Source organism: Phyllostomus hastatus, unplaced genomic scaffold (assembly GCF_019186645.2).
Source record: "Phyllostomus hastatus isolate PE091 unplaced genomic scaffold, TTU_PhHast_1.1 phas_scaffold_78, whole genome shotgun sequence".
In the NCBI taxonomy this organism is placed as follows: Eukaryota; Metazoa; Chordata; class Mammalia; order Chiroptera; family Phyllostomidae; genus Phyllostomus; species Phyllostomus hastatus.
The window spans coordinates 104920628-104943392 of NW_025334041.1; the positions used below are offsets into that span (position 1 = coordinate 104920628).

General features: G+C 57.1%; 1 protein-coding gene across 1 annotated transcript in view; it reads right to left on the reverse strand.

Annotated features, from left to right (window-relative positions):
- TTC7A (tetratricopeptide repeat domain 7A) overlaps positions 1-22765 on the reverse strand; it is a 112758-nt gene that overhangs the window by 50998 nt on the left and 38995 nt on the right. Inside the window, exons 6-11 of the mRNA XM_045828874.1 lie at positions 18007-18085; positions 17032-17189; positions 16365-16428; positions 7018-7155; positions 5379-5462; positions 1337-1441 (exon numbers count right to left, since the gene is read on the reverse strand). Coding sequence (XP_045684830.1) covers positions 1337-1441; positions 5379-5462; positions 7018-7155; positions 16365-16428; positions 17032-17189; positions 18007-18085 — 628 coding nt within the window. The remainder of the gene's footprint in view (positions 1-1336; positions 1442-5378; positions 5463-7017; positions 7156-16364; positions 16429-17031; positions 17190-18006; positions 18086-22765) is intronic.

Genomic DNA, 22765 nt, shown 5'->3' on the forward strand with positions numbered 1-22765 from the left:
CTCCTGGCCAGCTGGGGCAGGCGTCGTTCCGTAAGATTTCAGTGAACACCTACTATGTGCAGGGTTCTGTGTGGGGAAGAGGGGCTCAGGGGGCAGGACACAGTGCGTGAAGAAGCTCCCCGTCTAATTGGGAAGGCAAGTTCCATCTGAGGCAGAGCCCGGTGCCCTGTGCCTGTGCTCATTAGCAAGTAGGATTCACCCAGTGAGCACCAGGCATCAAGCCTGGGCTGGGGTGTCAGGAAGGAGGAGAGACAGGCCCTGCCCTCAAGAAACACCAGTGATGACCCTGTGAGGTGCTAAGTGTCCAAGGCAGGTATAAGCGAGGCTTAGGGAGCTGCAGAGGTGAGGTTTTGGTGTGGGAAGGCCGCCAGGCCCGCCCCCGACCCCACAGGACCCACCCTAGCCTGCACCCGATTTCAACCCAGGCTCCAGCCTGCCCCCTCACCCAAATATGCTCTCAGCTGAGGTTAAACAGCTCACCCTCCTCCCCAGTTCTGATGACAAGTCTGCGTGTTTAAGTTTCCTTTCGGGCTTTTCTATTTATGTTGTCATTGATTACTTTGCTCCTAACTCATCTGATTTCAATTTGGACTGATTTGATCCTAATTTTATTACCATGTAATCTGAATGCACATAATTACTGTAATTATGCTGCTGAGGGAAACAGCTCCTCCACTGCGGGAAGCCCTAAATTTAGGACTTCCTGGCAAGGGCGGCCGTTGGCTGGGTGGACCACAGACACCTCGGAGCTGGCAGCCTTCGGGCGCGCAGATGCCCTCCCCCGCCCCACCTCAGCGAGGTGGGTATTTTGGGTTTTATCCCAGGGATGGGGTTGAGGCCCCTCTTAGGAGCCCCAGGAATGTGTAGGACTGTGAGCTAGGGGTTGGCGAGCCCACCCTCTCTGTGTGCTCCAGCTTGTACCGCCATCCTCTGCGGCACTGCTCAGTCTGGGTGGCTCCTTCCTGCCAGCACCCACATGCCACCCACATCCCAAGGCTGCTCTCCCTCTAGGGTGCAAGATGCCAGCAGTCTCCCTAAAAAGACTTGGGGAGCAAGAGGTTTCCCTACTAATCATGGGGCTGGGGAAAGCAAGCTGTGACAGAGGGCTTGCCACTGGCCTGTGTGGATCTCTCCCAGAATTCCAAGCCTAGTCCAAGGCTGCCTCCTCCAGGATGTCTCCCTGACCCATCCACCTCTCTCCATACTTTGTCATTTATATCACCCTCACATACACAGCAAGATGGACAGGTCCTCGTCTCGTGCCCACCTGCTGCCATCCTCCTGCAGGAAGCCACCAGGACCTGGGCCCGACTGGCTGCCCTCAAAGCTCACTTACCCAGTGCAGGGACCCGATGCAGACCTTGGCGGCCATCAGGGGCACGGTGGGGTCCGAGGGCCGCAGTTTCACACACTCCCGTAGCAGCGACACAGCGTAGGCCCACTGCAGAAGAAAGAGCAAGCAACGCCATCACACGCAGCCCCAGGTAGCAACTGACCGGGCACTTCCTGCACAGTGGGGGAGTCCCCAAAGTGCCAGTCCTCGCTCTGCACCCCTTCCCTCCCAAGGGCCAGGAAGAGGGCCCAGCAGGAGCCCAGGCAGTGTGGGCAGGCAAGTCCCTCCTGGGCTTCTGTTGCCTCATCTGAAGAATGGAGGCTGTGACCCTTGCCCAGAGTAAGATGACAGCAGCAAAGGGGACAACAGGTGGAAGCTCTTTAAAAGGAATTCAGATATGAACCCCATATACGTGAGGGGTGGAAAGGGGATCTCTTAAACCTCTGAGCCCACTGCTCTCGGGTGAAGAGATGATGAGATCAGGCCAAAACCACGTGGGGACGTGGAGGCAGGGCCGGTGGCAGGGAGTGGGGTGGGAATGTAAAGGCTGGCAGACAAGGAGAGAAGCCAGGGTGGCAGAGCCAGAGAGGACCTCCAGAATGGGGTCCATGGACTCAGCCATGGAGACGGGTCACGCTGGGCCCACTGAGGGTGGCTGAGTGTGGATGGGGGGCCAAGGGGAGAAAAGCATCCAGAGCCAGGCAGGGATACAGCTAATCACGGCAATGAGAAGAACACCAGCAACACTTATCTAGATCTGACTACGACCGAACACAGCTGTAAGTCGGAGGGCCAGACTGGCCCTCTGCCTGCTCCTGTAAGTAAATATTGGAACTCAGCCATGTCCACTCAGATACGTCTTATCTGTGGCTGCTTCCATGGTGCTAAGGCAGAGCTGAGTGGTTCCCACAGAAACTGTTCGGCCTGCAACGTCAAACATGCAACTCTCTGACCCTTTAGAGAAAGTCTGCTGACCCCTGTTCCCAGTGCTTTATAAATATTAAGGCATTTGATTTTCACAGCCTCCCATAAGGCAGGTGCTACGTCCCTATTCGCAGATGAGGTAACAGAAATGTAGAGAAGTTAAGTAGCTTGTTCAAAGCCACAGTGCCCACAGGTAGCTGGGCGGGGGGTTGAATAGTCTGGCTCTTAGCTTGTACCCACTGCCCTGCCCTGTCTCTGCAGAGTTTATCTTGGCCAGAGAGGATGCCTCTGTGTCCCCCTACGCCCCACACATACTCACTCAAGGCTGGAACCTTTTAAATGAGTCCAGTACTTTTCCATAAAACTCAGCAGTGATCCTCCCCACCCACCACCCCGTGTGTACCCTCCCCTTCCTGTGTGAGCCCCGGGTAGGCAGGGATATGTGCCTGTAACTTCGACAGTTGTCACGTGCGGGCCCTACCGTGGGCTGCGCTCCTCACCACACTCAGCTGTCTCCCTCCCTGGCACCTCCAGAGGGGATGCTGAGGAACCGGGGACTCACCCGGCCACAGCACGGTGCGAGGGACTGGCCAATGCAGACCTTCCTCTCTTGCACTACCTATCCTTTTGCCACTAGCTAAGGAAAAAGAGCTTTTCTCAGCCTAGATGGGATAGATTTCCCTGGGCTCTGGGCTCAGGCTTATTAGGCCCATACGGATGTCCCAGCTAATGGCCTGCTCTGTGCCCAGCACTGGACAAGGGTTAGTGGAGTCTCTGTGGGAACGGGGAAGAGGCTCTGGCTCTCGGCTGTCAGGACGGCTGGGAGAGCAAACACCCCCACCCCCCACTGCTCTCTCAGGAAACACGAGGACCATGCACAAGAAGAGGGTGTTAGCAGATGACAGGCTCCGACAGGCTGGGAGATTGAGCAGGGTGCCCTGCGCGGGCTGGAGCAAGGGAGGCTGCAGGAGGTGCTTGAAGGAGCTGCCAGGCCATCCGCCTCCTCCGACACCCTGTCCTGGGAATGCTGCTCCTAGCACTCTCAGCACGGTCCTTCTGGCCACAACCCCAGCCAGCTTCAGGGCCCTTCCAGGCTTCCTTCGCTGGCCGCTGACCTCTGCATCCTTAAAATACAGCCTTCTCTAACCCTGGCGCCCCAAATTCACATCTACCCCTGCACAGACCACGAACGCTGCTATTTAAGGAGCCATCTGCGGACTCCACAGTCAGAGCAGCCGGCTCTTTTCTTTCCTTCTTTCTTTTCTTTGTCATGCTGGTTACCTAGCAACACAGCCAATATGCTTGCTGAGGAGACCAAAAGAAAGAGCGGCCTAAATCATGCCATGGAACTCATCCTTTCTTCCTGCAGGTTGAAGTGCCAGAGGTATTTATATCTGCCCAGTCTCACCTCCTAGAAGACCTTTTGGGCAGAATCACAGGTACCGAACCTTAGGATCTTAGAAACAGCCAGGTCTGGCCAACCAGGCCGACCGACCTGGTGGGCAGGTTCCTGAGGGAGATGGAGGGTGTGCTTCTGGGACAATCCCCTGCGGCACCCAGTGCAGCAGTGGGTGTGGCCCAGGGTCTCCGGCCTCCTGTGTGAGGAACCCACCAATCACCCCACTCCCCATCTTGAGCCCCTTATCGTGTGCACCTTGCTGGTGTGTGAAGGGGCTGGGCCGGGACACCAGCTCCTTGGACCCCAGGATGTGCCAGGCTGTGTGTGGACCCCTCCGAGCCTGGTTCTTCTCAGTCGGGAGGTGGAAGCCCCATCCCTCCTGGGCTAACGTGACACCTTCTCCTGAGCCTGGGGCCTTCCAGGGACAGCCGCAGAAATTAAAGCCAACTCCTGCGTGTGATACGTTCTTCTGAGCAGAGGTCCCAGCTTTCCTTAGCATCTCACAGAGGCCCGTGACTCACAGAAGGCTGAGGACCCCTGTAGCCTGGGCCTCTCCTTTCTGGTCCACGCTCACTATTACAAAACTAGGGGCATTTTTTCTGTTTCCTGGGGATAGGAAGAAGCTGTCACATGCCACTATGAGCTGCCGGCCCAGGTTCCATGTATGCTTCAGCCCCTGCTCCTGCTTCCCCACCTCTGTTCTGGCCTCTCCCTGAGCCCTGACGAGGTCCTGCTAAGCATGGAGCCAGGGCACAGCCTGCCTCGGCTTCGTGGGGGAGGGGAAGAGGTTTGAGACGACAAGTGCCAGGCAGGGCGGGGGCAGGGGCAGGGAAGGCTCCCACTTGATTCTCGGCTGTATTTCCCACCTGCCAGGCTACAGCACCTGCTCTTCCTTCCCTCTCCCTGCCAGGACCCAGCCCGTACCCCCTCCATTCGTGATGGAGGAGCTGGCAAGCCTAGGAGGGCCCCCCCCCCCAGACGGCTGCGGGGCTAGAAATGGCAGGTGGCACAGATGGGCGGGCGGGCAAGGAATTCCCTCAGCCCCATGAAAGGGCCCTGGGTGTTTACAGCTCTTGGAATGATCTGCGAGCTCATGCCATCTTATTTCCTGCCTTCGAAGCATCCTCAGTTCCAAGAGCCCCAGCACCCAGCCCCGGAAAGCTTTTCCGATCATGTCACTACTTAAAATAGAGGCTTATGTAAGTGTGATTCTCACCCGAGGAAAAATGAGGGATGCTGAAACAGGGCTTGGTGGGTGGAGAGCACATGCAGCCCTTCAACCCGGGAGATGGTCAGTTCCAGGTTCATGGGCAGGTCCTCTCCTGACTCCACGCTCCGTGGGGGAGGGGGCAGGAAAACAGCTACAACCCCAATGAAACAATGTTCCCCTTGCTGGAACCTACTCCCCACACCTGTCTCCTGCCGTTGTACCTATCAGTTCACCTGAGGAACTGCCCTGATGCCCCATGCGTGCACACGTCCTCAGAAAAAAGCACCCCCAGATGCATACTTGCACACCTGGCACACTCGTAACTCACGTGTGCACACTGGATGCACACAGGGGTCTGTGCGTGCCCTCCCACGCCCTCACAGTCCTGGAGATGAAAATCAGCTGCTCGACAACATTTCTGAACACCCGCCCGCCTGCCTGCCGTCCCCCGCCTCTGGGAGGGGCCCGGGGAGAGCAGAGGCCCCTGGGAGGGATGTGCAACCCAGCCTTACCTTTCCACAGGCCACCATGGAGAGTGCCACTTGGTACCAAAGGTGAAACTCTCCACATGCGAACTTCATGGCCCGCTCCAGACACTGGGGGAGGGGAGACATCTGGTCAGCACCTCCCTGCCGGGACACCCCCAGCCCAGCCCAGCCCAGCCCGCTCTTCCAGGGAAATCACTGCCCAAGTCGCCGCCCTCAGGAGCCTGCGGGAGGCCCGGGCTTAGTTCTAGTTAGGAACTCCCGGGGAAGCCTGTCCGTGCGCCTGGCATGCTGTGTGATCCCACACAAGTCTCTCACCCCCCTCTGGCCCCCACATCCACAGCACGTGAATGATCTCGCAGGGTGATGGTGAAAAGCAAATGAAACAAGATTTGTGAAAGTGCTTTCAAAATGGAGACATCCAACGAAAATGTGAGAGCCGACATTTGTTAATATTGCGCATGGTGCTGCTCTCAGTGGTTTGCACGTTTGAACTCATCTACTCCTCCCGACCACCCTACGAGGTGGGTCCCCTGATTCCTTAGATGAGGAAGCCGGGGCCTGAATGACTTGCCAGTCATGGGGCCTGGAAGTGGCAGAGCAGGCCACCTGCAAAGGTGGTGGTTAGGATGCCGCCAAAAAGTAAAGGCTCCTCTTTATCCTGCTGTTTGTTCTCTACGCCCACCGAGAAAACCCACCGCTCAGCTGGCCTGGCCAGTCCTGGGGATGCCTGGTGAGACCTGACAGTCCCCAGCAGAAGTGGTTCCAGGGGCCAGAGGCAGAGGCTGCCAGTGTATGAGGAGAGGATTCCCGTGTGGCCACGGGAGTCAGGTGCGGTGGGGGGCAGATGTGGGGCACAGGACCAGACAGCATGCACCAGAAGAGCTCAGCGGCCTGGGTTCACATGCTGACTTAGCAAGCACTCCCTGCGCCTTCTCAGGCAGAAACCAGCTCTCTGGGCCTCGCCTTCCTCGTGGTAAACTTGAGAGAACACTCCTTATCCTTCCACATTAAAGTGGGGCATCACCTTAGAAGGTACCATGGTCCCCCCTTTCAGGAGCCCTCCGAAACACATGGAAAGAGAACCCACCACTCAGCGGCTCATCCCCATCACAAGAAGACAAGGGCCCCCAAAGCCACCTTGATCTCAGCTTGCATTTGAAATCTCAAAAATGTGTGTACCATGTGCCTTGTGGGCAGGGCAGAGGAAAGGGGGAAGCTCAGTACCCCTAGTCCCCCACCCCAAAGAGGCACCGCCCTGTGGGCACAGCCCAGGGAGCACTGTCCCAGCAGGGTTTGCCCAGCTGAATGGGGGTGTCTGTCTACCCAGCTTAGAACCCAGCCAAGAGAGGATGCCACGAAACACCAGTGTCATCTCTGGGGGAACTGAGGGATGCAGTTTTCTTCTTGTGCCTCTCTGTACAATGCTATGTGTTACTCTCAAAAGAAAAACACATAAGACCATTGGTAAAACCAAAGACCACCCAGCCAGTGAAGGGCAGCTCCCTGGGCACTGGAGAAGGAACGGTCCCAAGCCTGGCCTCCCCAGGTCATAGCTGCGCCCTGGGTGGGGGCAGGGAAGGGATGGTGGAGGGGGACAGCTGGTGGCTCCACCTGGTTTCCTCCATGCCCCATCTGAGCCCCGGCTGGGACGGGCCGGCCATACCTCAGAGAGCATGACATACTGGCCCCTCCTGCCCAGCGTGATGCTCAGGAGGTCGTAGATGGTGGCAGCGTTCTGCAGGCTCACCGCCCGGTCCTGCTCCTGCTCCGGCGCCCGGCTCAGCACCACATCCCGAGTAGCCTGTGGGGGAACGTGGGTTCGGGAAGGTGAGGCCGGAAAAGAAGCCTGTCCCCACAGGGCCCCTACCTCCCAGGCCCAGGGGCTGTCGCACTTCCACCCCTGACCCAGGCCAGGCAGGCGGCCACCCGCCCAGAAACAGCCAGCTCCTCTCTCTCTCCCACACGAAGGCCCTGTCCAGAGAGAGAAAGCCCTCCCCTCTCAGCCCAGGCTGGCACGAGGGAGCCACGCTGAGGGCTCGGGCTCGGCTAGGCAAGGCAATGCTTTCCTCTGCAAAGTTTCAAACCTACAGGGGAGCTGCAAGTCTAGAAGCATAACAGTAAACAGGTTAACATTCACTGCATTTGTTTTGTTTCTCTCTGATATGTAATAACAATCATGATGATAAGTTAGAGCGACAGGACCCTTTACCCCTCAACACGAGAGGACATTCTTTTTAGAACCACAACAGAGACACCAAGTCAGGGAACTGACACTGTCACCACTATCGCCCGATAGCAGCTCATCTCCAGACGGCCACCCGTCCCACTGATGACCTTTCTAGCCGTTTACTGTTTCTCACTTCAGGATTCAAGCCAGGGGCATGCCTTGCACTCGGGCGCCGTGTCGTGTCTCTCTAGAGGCCTTTCACCCAGAGGAGCCTTCAGCCGCCCCCTGCCTTCGGGACGCCGGCCGTGTTCAGGAGTTAGACCAGCCGTTTGGTGGAAGAGCCCCGTGTTTGTACAGCGATCGCTCACTCACAGAAACAGCTTCAGAGAGCACGTGGAATTGTCTCTGCTGCTGGATCACGGAGGAGAGCTCAGGCTGTGGGCCCTTGGCGCCCCCTTCTCTTCCCAAGGCCCTCTGATAAGGACCCCCATACCTCCTTCCCATCACCCACAGGTCTATTCTTGACTCCCTCCAACCATGGAGGTCTCTCCTCTCTGTTCCTCCCCAAGTCATCTCCCCCAAACTTGAGGCCTCTGCGCGGGCGTCCGGAGCTCAGGAAGGAGTTCAGTAGCTCCGAGCTGCTCAGGAGGGAGGGCCGCAGTCCGACGGGGGAGCTCTGCTCACCGAGCCCAAAATCTCACCATCAGGGATCCCAGACCCTCTTGCTCTGTGGCCTGTGGCCTGCGGCCCTACCTGGGGACTCATGCCTGGGGACAGCACTCGGGCTCAGGAATAGCTGAGCAGAAGTTATGGGGGTTTCTGAGCTGAGCAGCAACAGGGCAGGGACCCCGCCCCCAACACACACACGCTGGGCTGGGCTGAGGCAAAGCTGAGTTCTGGCCGCACGCCCCCACTGGCTGCTCCCAGCATTCTCCCCTCTCTCACCTGTCCTTTGGCCAAGGGCTGTCTTCCCAGCATCCCCTACCCTCTCTAGAAGGTCAGGACCTCCTCCACACAGGACCTCAGACCAAGGACCGGCCTTCCCGACTGAGTAAAGGGAACCGCTGGCCCTTAAAAGCCAGATCCCTCTGGTCAGCTCCAGACAACTCCCCCCACCATCACAGATGGTCCTCACCTCCTCCCCCTGGCCAGGACTGCCACCCCCCCCTCCAGGTCAGGGGCTAAGGCTCCCACATGGCTGCAGAGGCAGAAGCCCAGTGGCTTTTGTACTGCGGGCTCTGGATGTCCTGCTGTGCAGACCCGAACCATGTTCCCATAAAGGCCTCTGGAAGTCAAAGGGCTTCTAAGACCCAAGGAAGTGACTCACCGGCAGGGGCATTTCAGGCAGAAAGCAGGCCAGTGGCCAGGGCTCCACAATAGGCGAGAGCTGCCCACCGCCACCATGGACATGGGCCAGCCCTAGGAGAGGGCACGGGAGGCCAGGAGACCCCCAGAAGGGCTGAGCCCTGGGACCAGCCTGGTAAACAAGAGCAGGTCAGGAGCGCGAAAGGGTTAAGGGAGAGGCGTGGAGAGAGAAAGTGCCAGAGAAACCCCCGTCTTCCTGGTGAAATCCACCCACATAGGCACCAGCAGGAAGGGAGAAGAAAATTTAAGGAGATGCTTGGCAGGAGCTGCTTCACCGAGCTGAGGAGGAACACGAAACTCCAGAACCTGCTCTGTGCCCGGCCGTGTTCCTCCCCACTCCCCCACCTCCAGCCTCACCTCCAGCAGTGCTCCAGCCCCGGCTGCCCAGGATGGGGTGGAGAGGCAGCTCCCACGAGGCAGCATTCGGGGTGCAGGTGCCAGGGAACGAGAGGATTGGAGACACGGCCCCCACTCTCAGCAGCAGCACACGGGCGCGTGCTGCGTGGAACCTGAGCTAGGAGTCGGGTGGGAGAGTGGTCCTGATGGAGAGTGGGCAGGGCAGGCAGCCTGCAGGGCGGCTTTTCTGTGGGGCGTAGGCAGAGGTCTGGCAGGGCACATCTCAGATCTGGGGACCTGCCCATGTGGACCAGTCCCGTTCAGGGCAAGTGAGCAGCAAGAGGTCAACAAAGGTCTCAGCTCTGGTTGGTCTGTCCTTGAAGAGTAGCCCCTGCCAGAACCCAGCTCCCAACCCCCTCCAGACTGCCCCAGGATGAAGTCAAAGTCCTCCCAGCCCCCAAGCGGATGCCTCCTGCAGCTCTGTCCTCACGCTGCGGCTCCCCATCCACCCCACAGCGGATCACTGTTCCCTTCATCACCCTGGACGCCTGCTGCCTCCTCACCACCCAACGAGGGTGTCCACCCCCTCGGTGACATCCCTGACTCATCTCGCCAGGCGAGGCTGGACCCCCTTGTCCTCCTCTAACACTGGGCACCCACTGCAACTCTCACACATCCAACTGGTTCCCCAGTTCTTGAGGCAGGGACATTTCTCTAGACTCCCAGGCCCAGTACAGGCTCATGCAAGGCACTTTCCTCAGTTCACGTGCGTGGAATGAGTGATACTTGAGAGAGAAACATTTCTGGGCCGAGTGTGGGAACTTCCTCCTGTCTGCCCTAGACCTTGACCTTTAAGAACACAGTGTCTCCTAATGTGGGCCTGCGAGGAGGGGGGGTGGATTTCTAGCACACTGGGAAGGAATTAGGTCATAAGAACAGGAACAGAAGAGGGGGTTGCAGCAGCATCTCCTCTGCCGAGAGCACCTTCCCAGGGGTCCTCAGGACGTGAGGCCTGTGCCAAGAAGGAAGCGTGGTTCCCCAAAGGAAAGCCGAAAGCAGAAGTTTGCTCTGTGGTTGCTATGGCTCCAGGCAGGGCTGCGGTGAAATGCTCCAGTGCTTGCTGGGCTTGGCCTGTGTATGTAACCATGGCAACAGGGTGGGGTGGGGGAAATGGGGCAGAAAGAAGGAAGCCTGCACTGTTGGGGGAGCAACAGGATCAGATTCAGGCGCAGGGCAGGGGCCAGAGCAAGCCTCAGAGGACAAGGCCCCAGACACTCTCGAGGGCTTCCCGTCCCTGCCCAGGGCGCCCCAGCTGCCCCACTCCTTCCTCCCCAGGGGGCTCACTGCCATTAAAGTCCCACAATGCTCCTAGCTCCATCAGGAACCTGCCTTGAGCTAGTCCCAGTCACACTCTTTTCCTTCCACCATTTAAACGGTCTCACTAGAAAAATTTCTCCAGATCAAAAGCAGCGATCATTGTGAATACGTCCGTGACCCTTAAAGCAATATGGACTCTCAAATTTTCTTCTCACCATCGTGGACCTTACTAGTCTTGGAATCATGGCCGAATATTCTCCCCTGGTTTCTCCCTGCATAACCCCCAGGCCCACTCCAAGGCCTCCAGCCTCTGGGCATCCCCAGCTCTTGTTTAACCCATGCGTTTGATCCCAGGCAGGGCTCATGGGACTGTCCCTGCTGCTAGTTTGGATGCTCTGCCTGTCCTTCCAGGGCTGGCCTCCCCCAGACTAACAGACATTCATCCCAGGCCTTCCAGCAGGTCAGAAGAGACAAAGCCAAAGAAATGTGCTTCTCCATATATCCCATCATCACGGCCAGCGTGAACCACATCTGGTCTCTGGACAAATACCCAGGAAGCAAACATGGGCCTTATAAGAAGGTCCATGAGGGATTGTGCATTTCCCCATGTGGGCCAGCCCCTGGGAAACGTAAGGCAGGCAACTGCTATTCAAACAGCCATCCCTTCTGTGTGTGACACGCACAACCTTTCAGGAGCTGAATTTTCATGTCCGTCACCTCCTCTGGCCTCGTGGTGACCCCATGGACAGGCAGGATGAAACTACCGTGGGCCCTTCACAGACAGGGAAACTGAGCGCCGGAAGGTCCCAGGAGTTCAGACTAAGCCAGTTCAGGGCGGCTTCTGGTACCCTGTGTTCCTCCTCTGCCAGCCCCGGTCTGACCCACCCTGGCCCGAGAGTAATAACCTTCTCTTCCGTCCAGCCCTGTCTTTCCTCTCTAACCTTGGGCGCAAACAGGGGAGGAGGAGGAAAGGGAACGAACCTGTGGATGCTTTGTAAGTGGCTTCTCTTAATTCTCACAATGACTTTCTCACATACTAATGTCCTATTTTACAGACAAGAAGGCGGAGGCCCAGGGGCGCCAGGGAGTGCCCCAAGGCATACAGACAGATGGCTGGGACGCAGATCAGAGCCTGGACTTCTGGCTTCTCTCCCTGGCTCTCTCCTGGCCTCCGGGCACCTCTGAGAAAGTGCCCAGTAAGCTTGCCCAGTTCATCAGAGGGCCTAGCATGTGTCTGCTTATGGAAGAACCCAAGCAAAATCCAAGGCCAGGCTTTCCCGACCTCTGCTTCTTTGCGGAGAACAAGGGCCTCCGGCACTGTGGCCAGGGTCCCGCTCAGCCCTGTTCTCAGACACGGCCTCTCCACTGGCCAAGGACCCAGCCTCAGGGCCTCCTGCTGACACCCCGAGGCAGCTGCCCTGGAAAGGAGTCTCCCCAAATCATCTGTGCACGGCACCTGCTACTCCTCAGAGGACACTGCCATGTTCCACTTAGGCTGTGGTCCCCCAGTGGAAGACATAATTACCACCGGCTTTCGAGCTGCCCATCCAGAGCCGAGAAATAACATGCCCTGTGACGTGTCCCATCTCCCAAGGCCCCAGGCCAGGCCCACGCCAGCTGCATCAGGCTCCTGCCGCAGAAATCACAGCTCTTCCTGCCAGCTCGGGCGAGAGGCTCCCCCCGCCCCACCGAACTGAGTGTTCCGAGCTGGCAGTGTGATCAGACCCTTTCCCGTCGCACAGCCGGCCTCGTGTGAGAGCCGAGCAGGTGCCAGGAGCTGGAACAGTCTGTGCTCTTCTGCCGAGTCCCACATGGAATCGAGCCCAGGAAGCACTTCACTTATTTATTTTTTTAAACCAAATGGTATCCTCAAACCAATTTCTCTCCCAACCAGATCCGAACCTAAACGTTTTCTAAAGTGACTAAGTCAAACCAAGTATAACACAGGCACGTGTTGGGCACCCGCAATGTCCCGGGCACTTTCATGATCATTTTCTTAACCTGCTCAAGTCCCTGCAGGGGAGGCCTTCTTAGCCCCATTGTACAGATGAGGAACCTGAGGATCAGGAAGGTAGGAAACTTACTCAGACCATGGAGGTTGTGAATGGCAAGTTCAAGATTCAAGTCGCCAATGCCTGGCATTGGGTATGGCCAAGAATCAGTATGTAAGGTCCACCCCCGCATCACTCCCCACGGGGCCTTTGCTGCCCCTTCAGTTCCCAAGAACCTGACACCAGCAGTAACCTTTCCAGCCGCTGATGAACAGGGACCCGAGGATGCCCTCTGCTGTCACACATAGTTCTATGCCCCAGATCAGGATTTTAGAAACGGCCAAGGTTCCTGTACCCCCTGGTTTCCCAACTGTTAGAGAAAAATGGAGCCGATCTTGACACATGGTTCTTTTAAAACCGAGACTATGCATTTGGGATTCAGAAGACTGGAGTTAATTCCATCTGACTGGGGGGCCAGGATTCCCTCCTTGGCCCCGGACAATACCCCGCCGCTGGGAGCACAGGTGGGACAGGTCCGAGGAGCTGCTCCCCACTGCGTCTCCAGGGCTGAGCGTGGCCTGGCATGCTGCCCAAACAGGACCGGGCGGAGGAGAGATGGCTGTGTGGGGGAGCGGACTTTAAAATGCTCTTTTGGCCCCAAAGACTCAAAACTGAATCCAAAACATAAATCTTCAACCAGTTACAGCTCACAGCCCTTGCGTTTCTGTGGAAGCACCTGCAAGATGTCCCTTTACCTCTTGGAAGACAAGGACTTACTCATTCTGATCATACTCAGTCGGCCCCTAACACCACATCCCAGGCACCAGCCCCACACGCAGATCCCGTGCAGGCTACTCCTCTGAGCTCCAAACCACAAAACTGGGGCTGCTGTGTGCAGGGAGCGTGCACACACCCCTTCTTGGGGCAGCTGCCCAGGCGATCCTGGAGGTGGAGCGCTGGGATGACACCTCCCGGGCTGGCTGTGCTGAAGGAGTTTTCACCGCAGCCTAATGAATTCTGTAGGTATGAGGGGAATCCAAGTAGCAGCCACAGCAGCCCACTGCTGTGCTAGAGGTTCCTCCCTATCACCTGCATGCAAACCCAGCCAGCATTAAGGGAGGCAAGGAAAACCCTGCAGGCACATGGAGGCCAGACTGAATCTTGGTTCACTGTAAGGGTCAGAGCAGGAGCCTGGGAGGCTCACACAGTGACGCCCACATCTGCCTGAGCATGTGACTGCAGGGACGGAGGGTGGGCAACAAGAATGAGAGAGAAGCCAGAAGCGGCGTGGTCACTCTGAGAAAGTGCTCTGAGACACAGCCAGATCCTGGGTGGAAAACCTTCTGTAGATGAGACAACAAAGCTAAGTCCATTGCCAAAGCTCTCCCTCAGACTGCTAAAGTATCTACATGTGTGTGACAGGTTGGGTGTGAGGAAGAGGAAGCCAGCCAGGCAGGCATCCCTGGGAGAGGTGCCTCCTCCCAGCTGCAGTGCACCCAGCATCCGAGCACCTCCTCTGCTCTGCCTGCTGCGGGGAATTCCCAGGACGCCACCTGGCCCGCAGGCCTGGACCCTCTGAGTCTCCTGAGCAGGCCAGCCAGCCACACAGCCTTGCGAAGAAGGGAAAGAGCTATGTGGAGGGAAACCACACATTCAGGAAAACTCATCTTGGCTCCGAGTGTGGGCCACCTTTTAGCAAAAGGCATTCTTTGCCTTGTTTTAGGGCAGCTTGAGGGTTTGGGAAGGAATAGCTTTACTGGAAAGGCATCTGAACTCTGGCCCTGAGCACCCAGATCAAACAGAGGCCACAGAAAATTCGTGGGGAGACAGAGCCCAGCCTCGATCCCGGCCTGTAAATAGCTTCCAATAGCTTTGGAAGCTATTTAGGGAAACAGATCTGATTGGAATCATAGTTGCAAGGATTCTAACAATGTGACCTTGACGGAGACACGTACCTGTTCTGGACCTTACTTATCTCATCAGCAAGCGGGGAGCTTAACTATTACACTGAACCACGTGAGACTGTTCGTTTTCCTAGGACCAACACAGTGCCTGCCTCTATGTGGTACCAGCTTGGAACCGGGTAGAGAAGGACCCGAGACTGTCCCTGTTTCCCCTTTGACCTCCCACCTGTGGACCACACTGTAACCCTCAGCCCAGGAAGATGATGATAATGACCCCTGTCTCCTGAGACAGGCAACTTCAGACCCCCCTCATCTGAGGGTGTAAGCGGTGAGACAGCTAACCGAGGTGTGCGTAGGGGACCCGGCGGGGACTGGTCTACGTCTGACATTCCAGAAGTAGAAACTGGGGTTCAGTCTGCGGTGAGAGTGAGGGTCCTTCTTCCGTGGAAAGCGTGCTGTTCTCCAGTGAAAATCGGGTCTGGCACTTGGTTCTGCCATTGCCACATCAGGCTAAGCAGCTAGGTGTCCCCTCCCTGCAGCAACCGCTTCCCCCCTCACAAGCCCACACCCTGCAAACCTTTCGGGACCGCACCCTGGCCAAGTGGCACTCAGATCCAAATACCCACGCCCTCCACCAGAACTCCCACATCTGCGTGGAGCTGGCTGTGGAACGACACACTCTCGTGCCCCCAGCCCAGTGTCCCTCCTTCTGCTGGAGGACCTGTTGAGCCGAAGATAACCACTGACCCAAGTCCTCTAAACCAGCGCTGGCATCGCACGGTCCCGGGTGTCCAAAGGAACATTCATATCAGGCTGCTCAAGGATCCAGCTCAGGAGGTCTTAGATTTTTAACCTTCACTTCTACACACTGCCATGAGATGCATCATTTTTAAAAATTGAGTTCTCAACCTGGGGGTCCCCAGCTCACAAGCTCCGAGGGGCCCCTCAGCCAGAGGACGCCCCCACATCATACCGTATCGATGGCACCTCCACACCTGGCCTCTGCTGCTCCTGCCCTCCTCCCCCACCCCTGGGACCAGTGCAGGGCACCCACCACCCCACCACTTCCCGGACCACCCAACCACACCTCTCTCCTCTGCCGAGCCTCCCAGGCCCAGGCCTGTGTGTGTGCTCACACGTGCGTGAGGGTTTGCGTGTCTCCCTGCCCAGGCCAGGGAAAACGGGTCTCATGAAAAAGGGAAAAACTAAAGAGCACTTCACATGTGCTTTGTCCGGCACATCTTTTCCCCCCACTGCTTTATTTTTCCATGGTGCGCAGATGCTGGCGCCCGGCACATTTTAGCAGTTAGTGAATTTATTCCCCCACCCCCTCACTAGAATGTAAGTTCCAGGAGGGCGGGGATTTCTCTCCGTCCAGCTCTAGCAGCAAGCACGTGGCCTGCCATGAAGTAGATGACGCTTGATAAATACTTTTGTGAACACATGAGTTCCTCTTACGGGCACACTTACTCTGGAAGTGACTCTCACTGCATGGGTGAGGAGCTGAGGCTCGGAGGGGCTAGGTGGCTTGCAGAGGGCCCCCAGGGAGCGGGTGGCAGGGCTGGGACCTGAGCCCAGGCCGTGCGCATCGGGAGCGCATGCTCCAGTACCGGCCCCAGACCCAGCACAGGCTGTTGGGTGCACACTGCCGACTTGCTGATAACCATCGCTTGTAATCCCAGAAGAGGTGGGTGGGGACTCGTTAGCTCAGTCTTTACTCATTTGGAGGCAGGACCCAGGCTCCCAAATGCAGCCTTATGCACCTGACCCAAACCTTGCACACCTCACCCCTGAGTGTGTGGGGGGAGGGCAGACCTACGGATCCTGCTTCAGGGATGTCCTTGGGAGGCGGAACTCAGCCGGGACCTGGTGGCCTGTGCTGAACCCCGCAGCCCTACCCCATGGGGCAGAGCACGGCCCTGGAGCTTACCATGGACTCGCTGATGAGGAGCAGCAGGAGGGCTTCCTCAATGTTGTCCTTTGGGCAGTAGAGGCTGCAAGACACAAAAGGCGGTGTGGCTGCAGCACGGCCCCACGCAGCACCGCTGGCCTGCCACACCTGCCACGCTGGCCCTTCTGCCCTGGAGTCAGCACCAGCCCCCGTAAGGTGACCCCCTCCTGCATAATTCACGGGCACCGGATACCACCTGCAGCCGGTAGCATGCCCCAGAATTACAATCTGAAAGTCTGTTGTGGGTGGCCGGGCTGGAAATGCTGCAAATGCTCCTGGGGAAGAAATGGCCCCTCCGGTGCCCAGCACTACATGAAGAGGCTGGGGCAAGGACCTCTACTGCGCGGTCACAGACCCCACCTTCAGTTACTGGCACAACAAGAGAGATGGGGTAGTAAGCAAGACAGACAGGAAGGCCCCAAATAATTTGTGTGGCCTTGGGATGCCCTATAGGAGTCTCCTGCCAACCCCCACCTGAGACCTGCCTTGCCTAGTCTACTTGGCTCCTGCTGACCCTGCAGAGCCTGCCTGGCAGCGGGCTGGGTGGCGGCTGGAGGAAAGCATGGGGCAGAGAGAGGGCCCCAGCAGGGCGAACCCTGGGTGTGGGGTGAGGCAGGTGTGGTCCGGCGGGGCGGGCAGAGCTTACTTGTCTCCTTCATAGAGGTGAGGTTTCCGCAGGGCCTGCATGATGAAGGAATTCTCCTCTTTGCTCATGAACTCGGGCAGAGGGTGGGACAGGGGGCTCCAGTAGCAATCCTCACTCAGCGAGTGCAACAGGACCCCAGCCAGGTGCTTCGCCGCCATCTGGCAGAGAGGGAGGCTCAGACCCAGGCACAGGTCGGCTCTCCCCTGATGTGGCCAGAATGCCCTCCACCCGCCTCCCAACCAAATCCGCCGGCCTTGTGAAGTGCTGCCCCTCCGGGGGGCCCCACCACTCCACTCCCATGGCCCCCTCCAGTGCTGAGGTTACCCAACCTTCCCATTGGCTTTCGATGTGGCTCCTACTTGACCACTTATCCTCTTTCCTCTCCTAGACAAGAGGTGCTTTCCCCCCTCCTCCCGGGCCTGTGGAGCCTGGCACAACTCGGAGTGTCCACAGGCCTTTGCAGAGCCTGACGCCACAGGCACAGGCAGCTCTCGCTACTCAATACCTTTCTTAGATTTGACCAAAAGTTCTAGAGTGAAAAGCAGCTCTGGCTCTGATCTGGGGTGACTGAAAGCCCAAGAAGGCGAGCCTGCATTGGGCAGCAAAGCAGAGTCAAGGTTATTTCCTACCGTCAAAAATCCCTAAGAATTAGCCCACCACCTCGCTAGGACATGGTGGCCGTAGGTTTCCACTGGCCCAAGGCCAGGGGCTCCTGCAGGGCTGGGGTGAGAAGGGTGCTGAGGGCGCCTCCCAGGCCCAGCGGGAAAGCACCGAGACTGATACACAGTGTGCGCCACGAGCACCAACGGGGAGAGTGAAAGGACGCATGTGACGTATTGCCATCCCTGATTCAGGCAGGGGCTGCCCGCTGGGACCTCTGCTGTCTCCCACTGAACTTGACCCCTGAATAAATCAGCTACAGCCAGCCCCCAGCCCCGGCCCCAGCCCCCAGCCCCGGGGCCTCCTCCACGTTACCACTTTGAAGTTCTGAGTTGCTTTGGTCTCCACCGTCCGGAGGATCTCCCGGAGCTCTCTCATGCCTTTCACGATGTTCCTGGTGGGGAGACAGCACGGGCAGGGTCACTCACTCCCAGCCTCGTCCCCCAAGGACATCCTCATCAAGCCTGCAGACACTAGGCGCCCACCCGAGTTTTATTTGAAAACACTATTCAGTAATTGGAATGGGAGGTCAGACTTGTAACACTAGGACCCCAGGAGGCCAGGACGTCACCCATCAAAGAAGAGGGGGACCTTTCTCTCCAGGTCCCCTGAAGGAGACCAGGACCAAGTGTTTCAAACAAGACGTGATTCTGGCCCAAGAGCCTTGGGCTGCTGGCAGGCTTTCTGGCTTCAGTCGGTCTCAAATGCCCCACCTTCGCTCCCTGCAACGGGCCAACGCTAGGCTCGTCCTCACCTCAGTCCCATCCACCCGGACCCAGACTGGCCTGCGTCACCTCGGGCCTGGACACCCGCCCTGACTAGTCTCACCCCTTCCAGTCAGCCCTCTGTGCCTTAAAAAAAAGTGTGACCCACAGTAAAAAAAATATATTTGACGGTGCAACCCAGGGTATGTACACATTCCTTACACACGACTGAAGCAAGTTTCTTGACATGACCTACCTCTACTACCTGCGGTCCACGCTAACAGTTCTATTTTACATCTCCCCCACCCGCCCTTTTGAAACACATGGGCTAAGGCCCACTAAATGGATCTTGCAACCCGCTAGTGGGCTGTGGCCTGCGGTCTGAAACACTGCTTCTGCCGTCCCTCGAAGGGTCTACCCCACGTGCAAAAGTCATCTCGTTCCTCCCCAGGCTGGCCCTGCTGCCGGCACCCTTGGGGCTTACGGGGTCCGGTTTCAGCCTCCAGCTGTTGGGTCTGCCTCCCGGCTCTCTCCCATCTCGTCGCCCACCACTCAAGTCCTTTCTCAGTGAGCGGCCACGTCAAGGGTGGGCGCAGGCTTCTCACACGGCCTCCAACAGCCTTTCCTGTACGTATCCTCTAAAACCGTTCCAATATCACTTCCTTCTCGCAGCCTCCCCAGGCCCCTGGCCACACTGCATCACTCTTGCACCCTGTTAATTCCTCTTCTGAAGCTAGCACGACATTTTTCAGTCATTTTCTGATTACAGGCTGGCCCCTGGTGCCCTAAAGACTCCCACCTGCTCCAGAAGCTCAGCCCTGGCACACAGCACGTGCGCGGCCAGTGTGTGAGGGCCACTCTTCTCACTGGTCCTAGGGCTCCCCCGCGTCATGGTATATAAGAGAAAGCTGAGGCTGACAGGCCCGTGAGTTAAGACAGATCACAGGGGGTGAAAAGCAAAGGCGGCAGCTGGGAAAGTCACACGGGCCCCTCCTGCAACTTTCACACACACGACGGATTCCTGGGGGCCTCGGGGGCTGGAGCCGTGAAAGGACAGGTTTGTAGATCAAGCCCTGTCTTCTGGGGCCTCTGGTTGCACAAAAACAAGTCCCAAGTGTGCAAACTACCAGCATTAGGGAATGCAGGGCCTTGTTTGGGAGGCCGAGGGTAGAGAGGAAGACCTGTGAGGTGGAGTCAGAGTCACGGGGACCCTCTCTAGTCCACCCTGAGCTTCTGAAACACGGGAGGGGCCAGCGTCCATAGCGTTCTTGGAGACGGTTCGAGTCTGACGCTGCTACGCATGGCCAAGTGGCCCAGGGAGGCAGGCGGGCTCACCCCTGTGGGCCGTGCGTGGTCTCCTGCTCTATAAAGTCAGGCCTGGGGTTCGGGCCAGCAGCTCCCAGACTTGTGCTATCTGCATACCGCATCTACGGTTTTCCTCGTAGCTGCATACCATCAGAGTTATTACTCATGTGATACTTGTCTTTATAGCTTTTTACTTCAGTAGCTATCTTATCTTAATCAAAAATACCCTAGCCCTGGCTGGTGTGGCTCAGTGGACTGAGTGCCAGCCTGAGAATCAAAGGGTCACTGGTTCGATTCCCAGTCAGGGCACATGCCTGGGTTGCAGGCCAGGTCCCCAGTATGGGGTGCGCAAGAGGCAACCACACATTGATGTTTCTCTCCCTGCTTTACCCCCTCTCTAAAAATAAAATAAAATATTTAAAAAAAACCCAAAATCATGGATTTGGTGTGCTAGTTCTTGTTATTATTATTATTAGATAACAGACATTAAATATAGAAGCACTTTTAAAAAGTTTGTGTATCACTTAAGACCGCCTTGTGTATTGCTAGAGCTATTCGCCCCATACTTTGAGAGACATTAGTTTAGACTGTAGGGTCTCAAAGTCCTCAAAGCCTCCGAACCAGCAGCATCAGCACCCCGGAAGCTTACCAGAAAAGCAAATTCTGAGACCCCTACCCCCGCTCCAGACCTGCTGAATCAGAAACTCCAGGGCGGGACCCGGCAACTTGGGTTTTATCAAGTCTCCAGAGCGTTCTGATGGACACTCGAATTGGAGAACCACTAACCACTGGGGTTTAGATGACCCCCAGGGGGTCTCCCATGCCACGAAGCCAGGTTGTAGAAGGGACAACCAGGCGTGAAACCCCCAGTTTCGCAGCCAGATCCTACATCTGTAACCTTGGGAAGGAAGGCAGCCCCTCTGAGTCCTGGCCTCCCCACGGGTGGCAGGGAGGCTCCTTAGCTGCCCACACGGCTGTCAGGAAGATGCACACACGAGAAGCCCCACGCATGCCAAGGCATGTGGTAGAGGGTCACTACATGTTAGTTATTTTCCTTTCCCCTTCTAATTTGGGTCCTAAGGCTCATGTATCACTTATGACTTAATTTGCCACATTGTTTCACATGGACGTTCAGGAGCTAATGAGTAGCGGGGAGGGGGCGCCTCCTGGGGAGATCCTCCCTCCAGCTTTGCGTCCATCTTCCCCATGCCATCACCCCCGCCCCCGGGGGCTGCGGATTCCCTGGTCGACAAACTACACCCAGGGACAAACTGGGAGCCCCCTCGAGTCCAGTGGGAAGAACTCACGGCAGAGGCTCTTTGGTGCCACTGAGACCTCTGCCTTCGGGAGGAACCCAGAGCTGGGCAACAGGCCACCACCAGGAGAGAAAGGACACAGAGCACACGAGCTCCCAGAAGGGCGGAACTGGCTGGCTCTGAGAACTCAGGCTGCTGGAGAGTTCCGCCCCAGCTGCTGGGCCAAACGGCTATAGGCTGAGATGGGGCTGGAGGCGGGAGCTGCCCAGTGCCCACCGGCTGAGGAGGCTGGTGGCTCCTGGGACCCGGGGGGTGACTTTCCACTCTGTGGGCTACCTGCCAGCCTCCTCCCTGGCAGTCTGGCCCAGGCTGCTACCAGGCGGCCAGATCCAAGAGGGACAGTGTCCCCATCTTCCCAGTCCTCCCTCTGCCTTTAGTCCCCATGCCATCCCCACTCAACAGCGCTGCCAGACCAGTGGCCTTGACATTGCTGGGGGCTTGAGAGAAGGGCAGACCTTCGGAGTCCCTCCTTTCCCCGAAGCACACATGACTAAGGAACTAGAACTGCATATAAACAAGGTCCCGTGTATTTTTACCATTTTCAGATCTACAAGGGATTCTGGTTATCAAAATAAGCTCTCAGGAATTCTTTAGCTAAGGAAACAATCACCCTCAGACACCTTTTGGGCAAATCCCAAATTTTATTAAGTGCACATAGAGAAAAACTAATACATAGGTTCCAGTGGCCTGGACTGCACAAGGGCAGATTTGGGCTCTCAGCTGGCGCTGACCTGTTCTGAAGGGCTGGGGGCACCCCTCAGCTCACCCCTCAGGGAAACGGGAAAGCAGATGGGGTTTCTCCCACCAGCCCAAGCAATCCTGCCCCGAGGTCTACCGTAGCCCGTGCCAGGTACAGCTGGGGCTCTTCCAAGCCTCGTGAGAGGCAAGCTTGAAAGATCTCTTTGTCCTGATCTCTCACGCTGACCTTTCTGAGCAACGCTGCCACTTTTAACAATATGCTAACAGGGCCTCAGACAAACCCTTGCCCAGAATCAGGTGGCACGTAGGGAAGCCAGGAAGCCACTGATTCCAATTCAAGTAAAGCCCCACTGGCCAGGAGCAGAAAGAAAGGAGAAGTGCACGCAGGGAGGGGTCAAGGAAACCAGCCCGTTTCAGGGAGGCTTCCGGGTGGGACGTGCAGGGAGGCGGCAAGCTCCTTGGGTCCCCTCGTCAGCAGTGGGCAGCAGTACAGAGTTTTCAAAGTGCTTCATCTCATTCAGTGTGTGCGGCTTTTGATGAGGCGGGTGAGGCGGGCTTTGTAATGGAAGGCACTCAAGGAATCAGTGTGGAATAAATACCCACCGGCCGCCCCCCGTTTCCCCAGCCTGTCACTCACCCAAGGGGCAAGGCACGCTTACTGCAGGCACGGAGATGTTCAGCTTTTCCTCCTCTTTAACTATAAAGACCCCTGAGAAAGACTCCTGTTTTTATTTTTCATTGTTTAAAAGATTTTATTTATTTATTTTTATAGACAGGGGAAGAAGGCAGAAAGAGAGGGAAAGAAACCTAGATGTGTAAGAGAAACACTGACTGGTTGTCTCTTGCTTGCTCCCAGCTGGGGACCTTGCCCGAAACCCAGGCATGTGCCCTGATCAGGAATCGAACCACCAACCTTTTGTTTGGCAGGCTTATGCTCAATCCACAGAGCCATACCAGCCAGGGTGACAGTTTTTCGACTTGGCATGGTTACACTTTCCTCTCTCAGCCATTAGAACTCCAGGACTCCCAAGACGCAACTGCCTGAGTCTT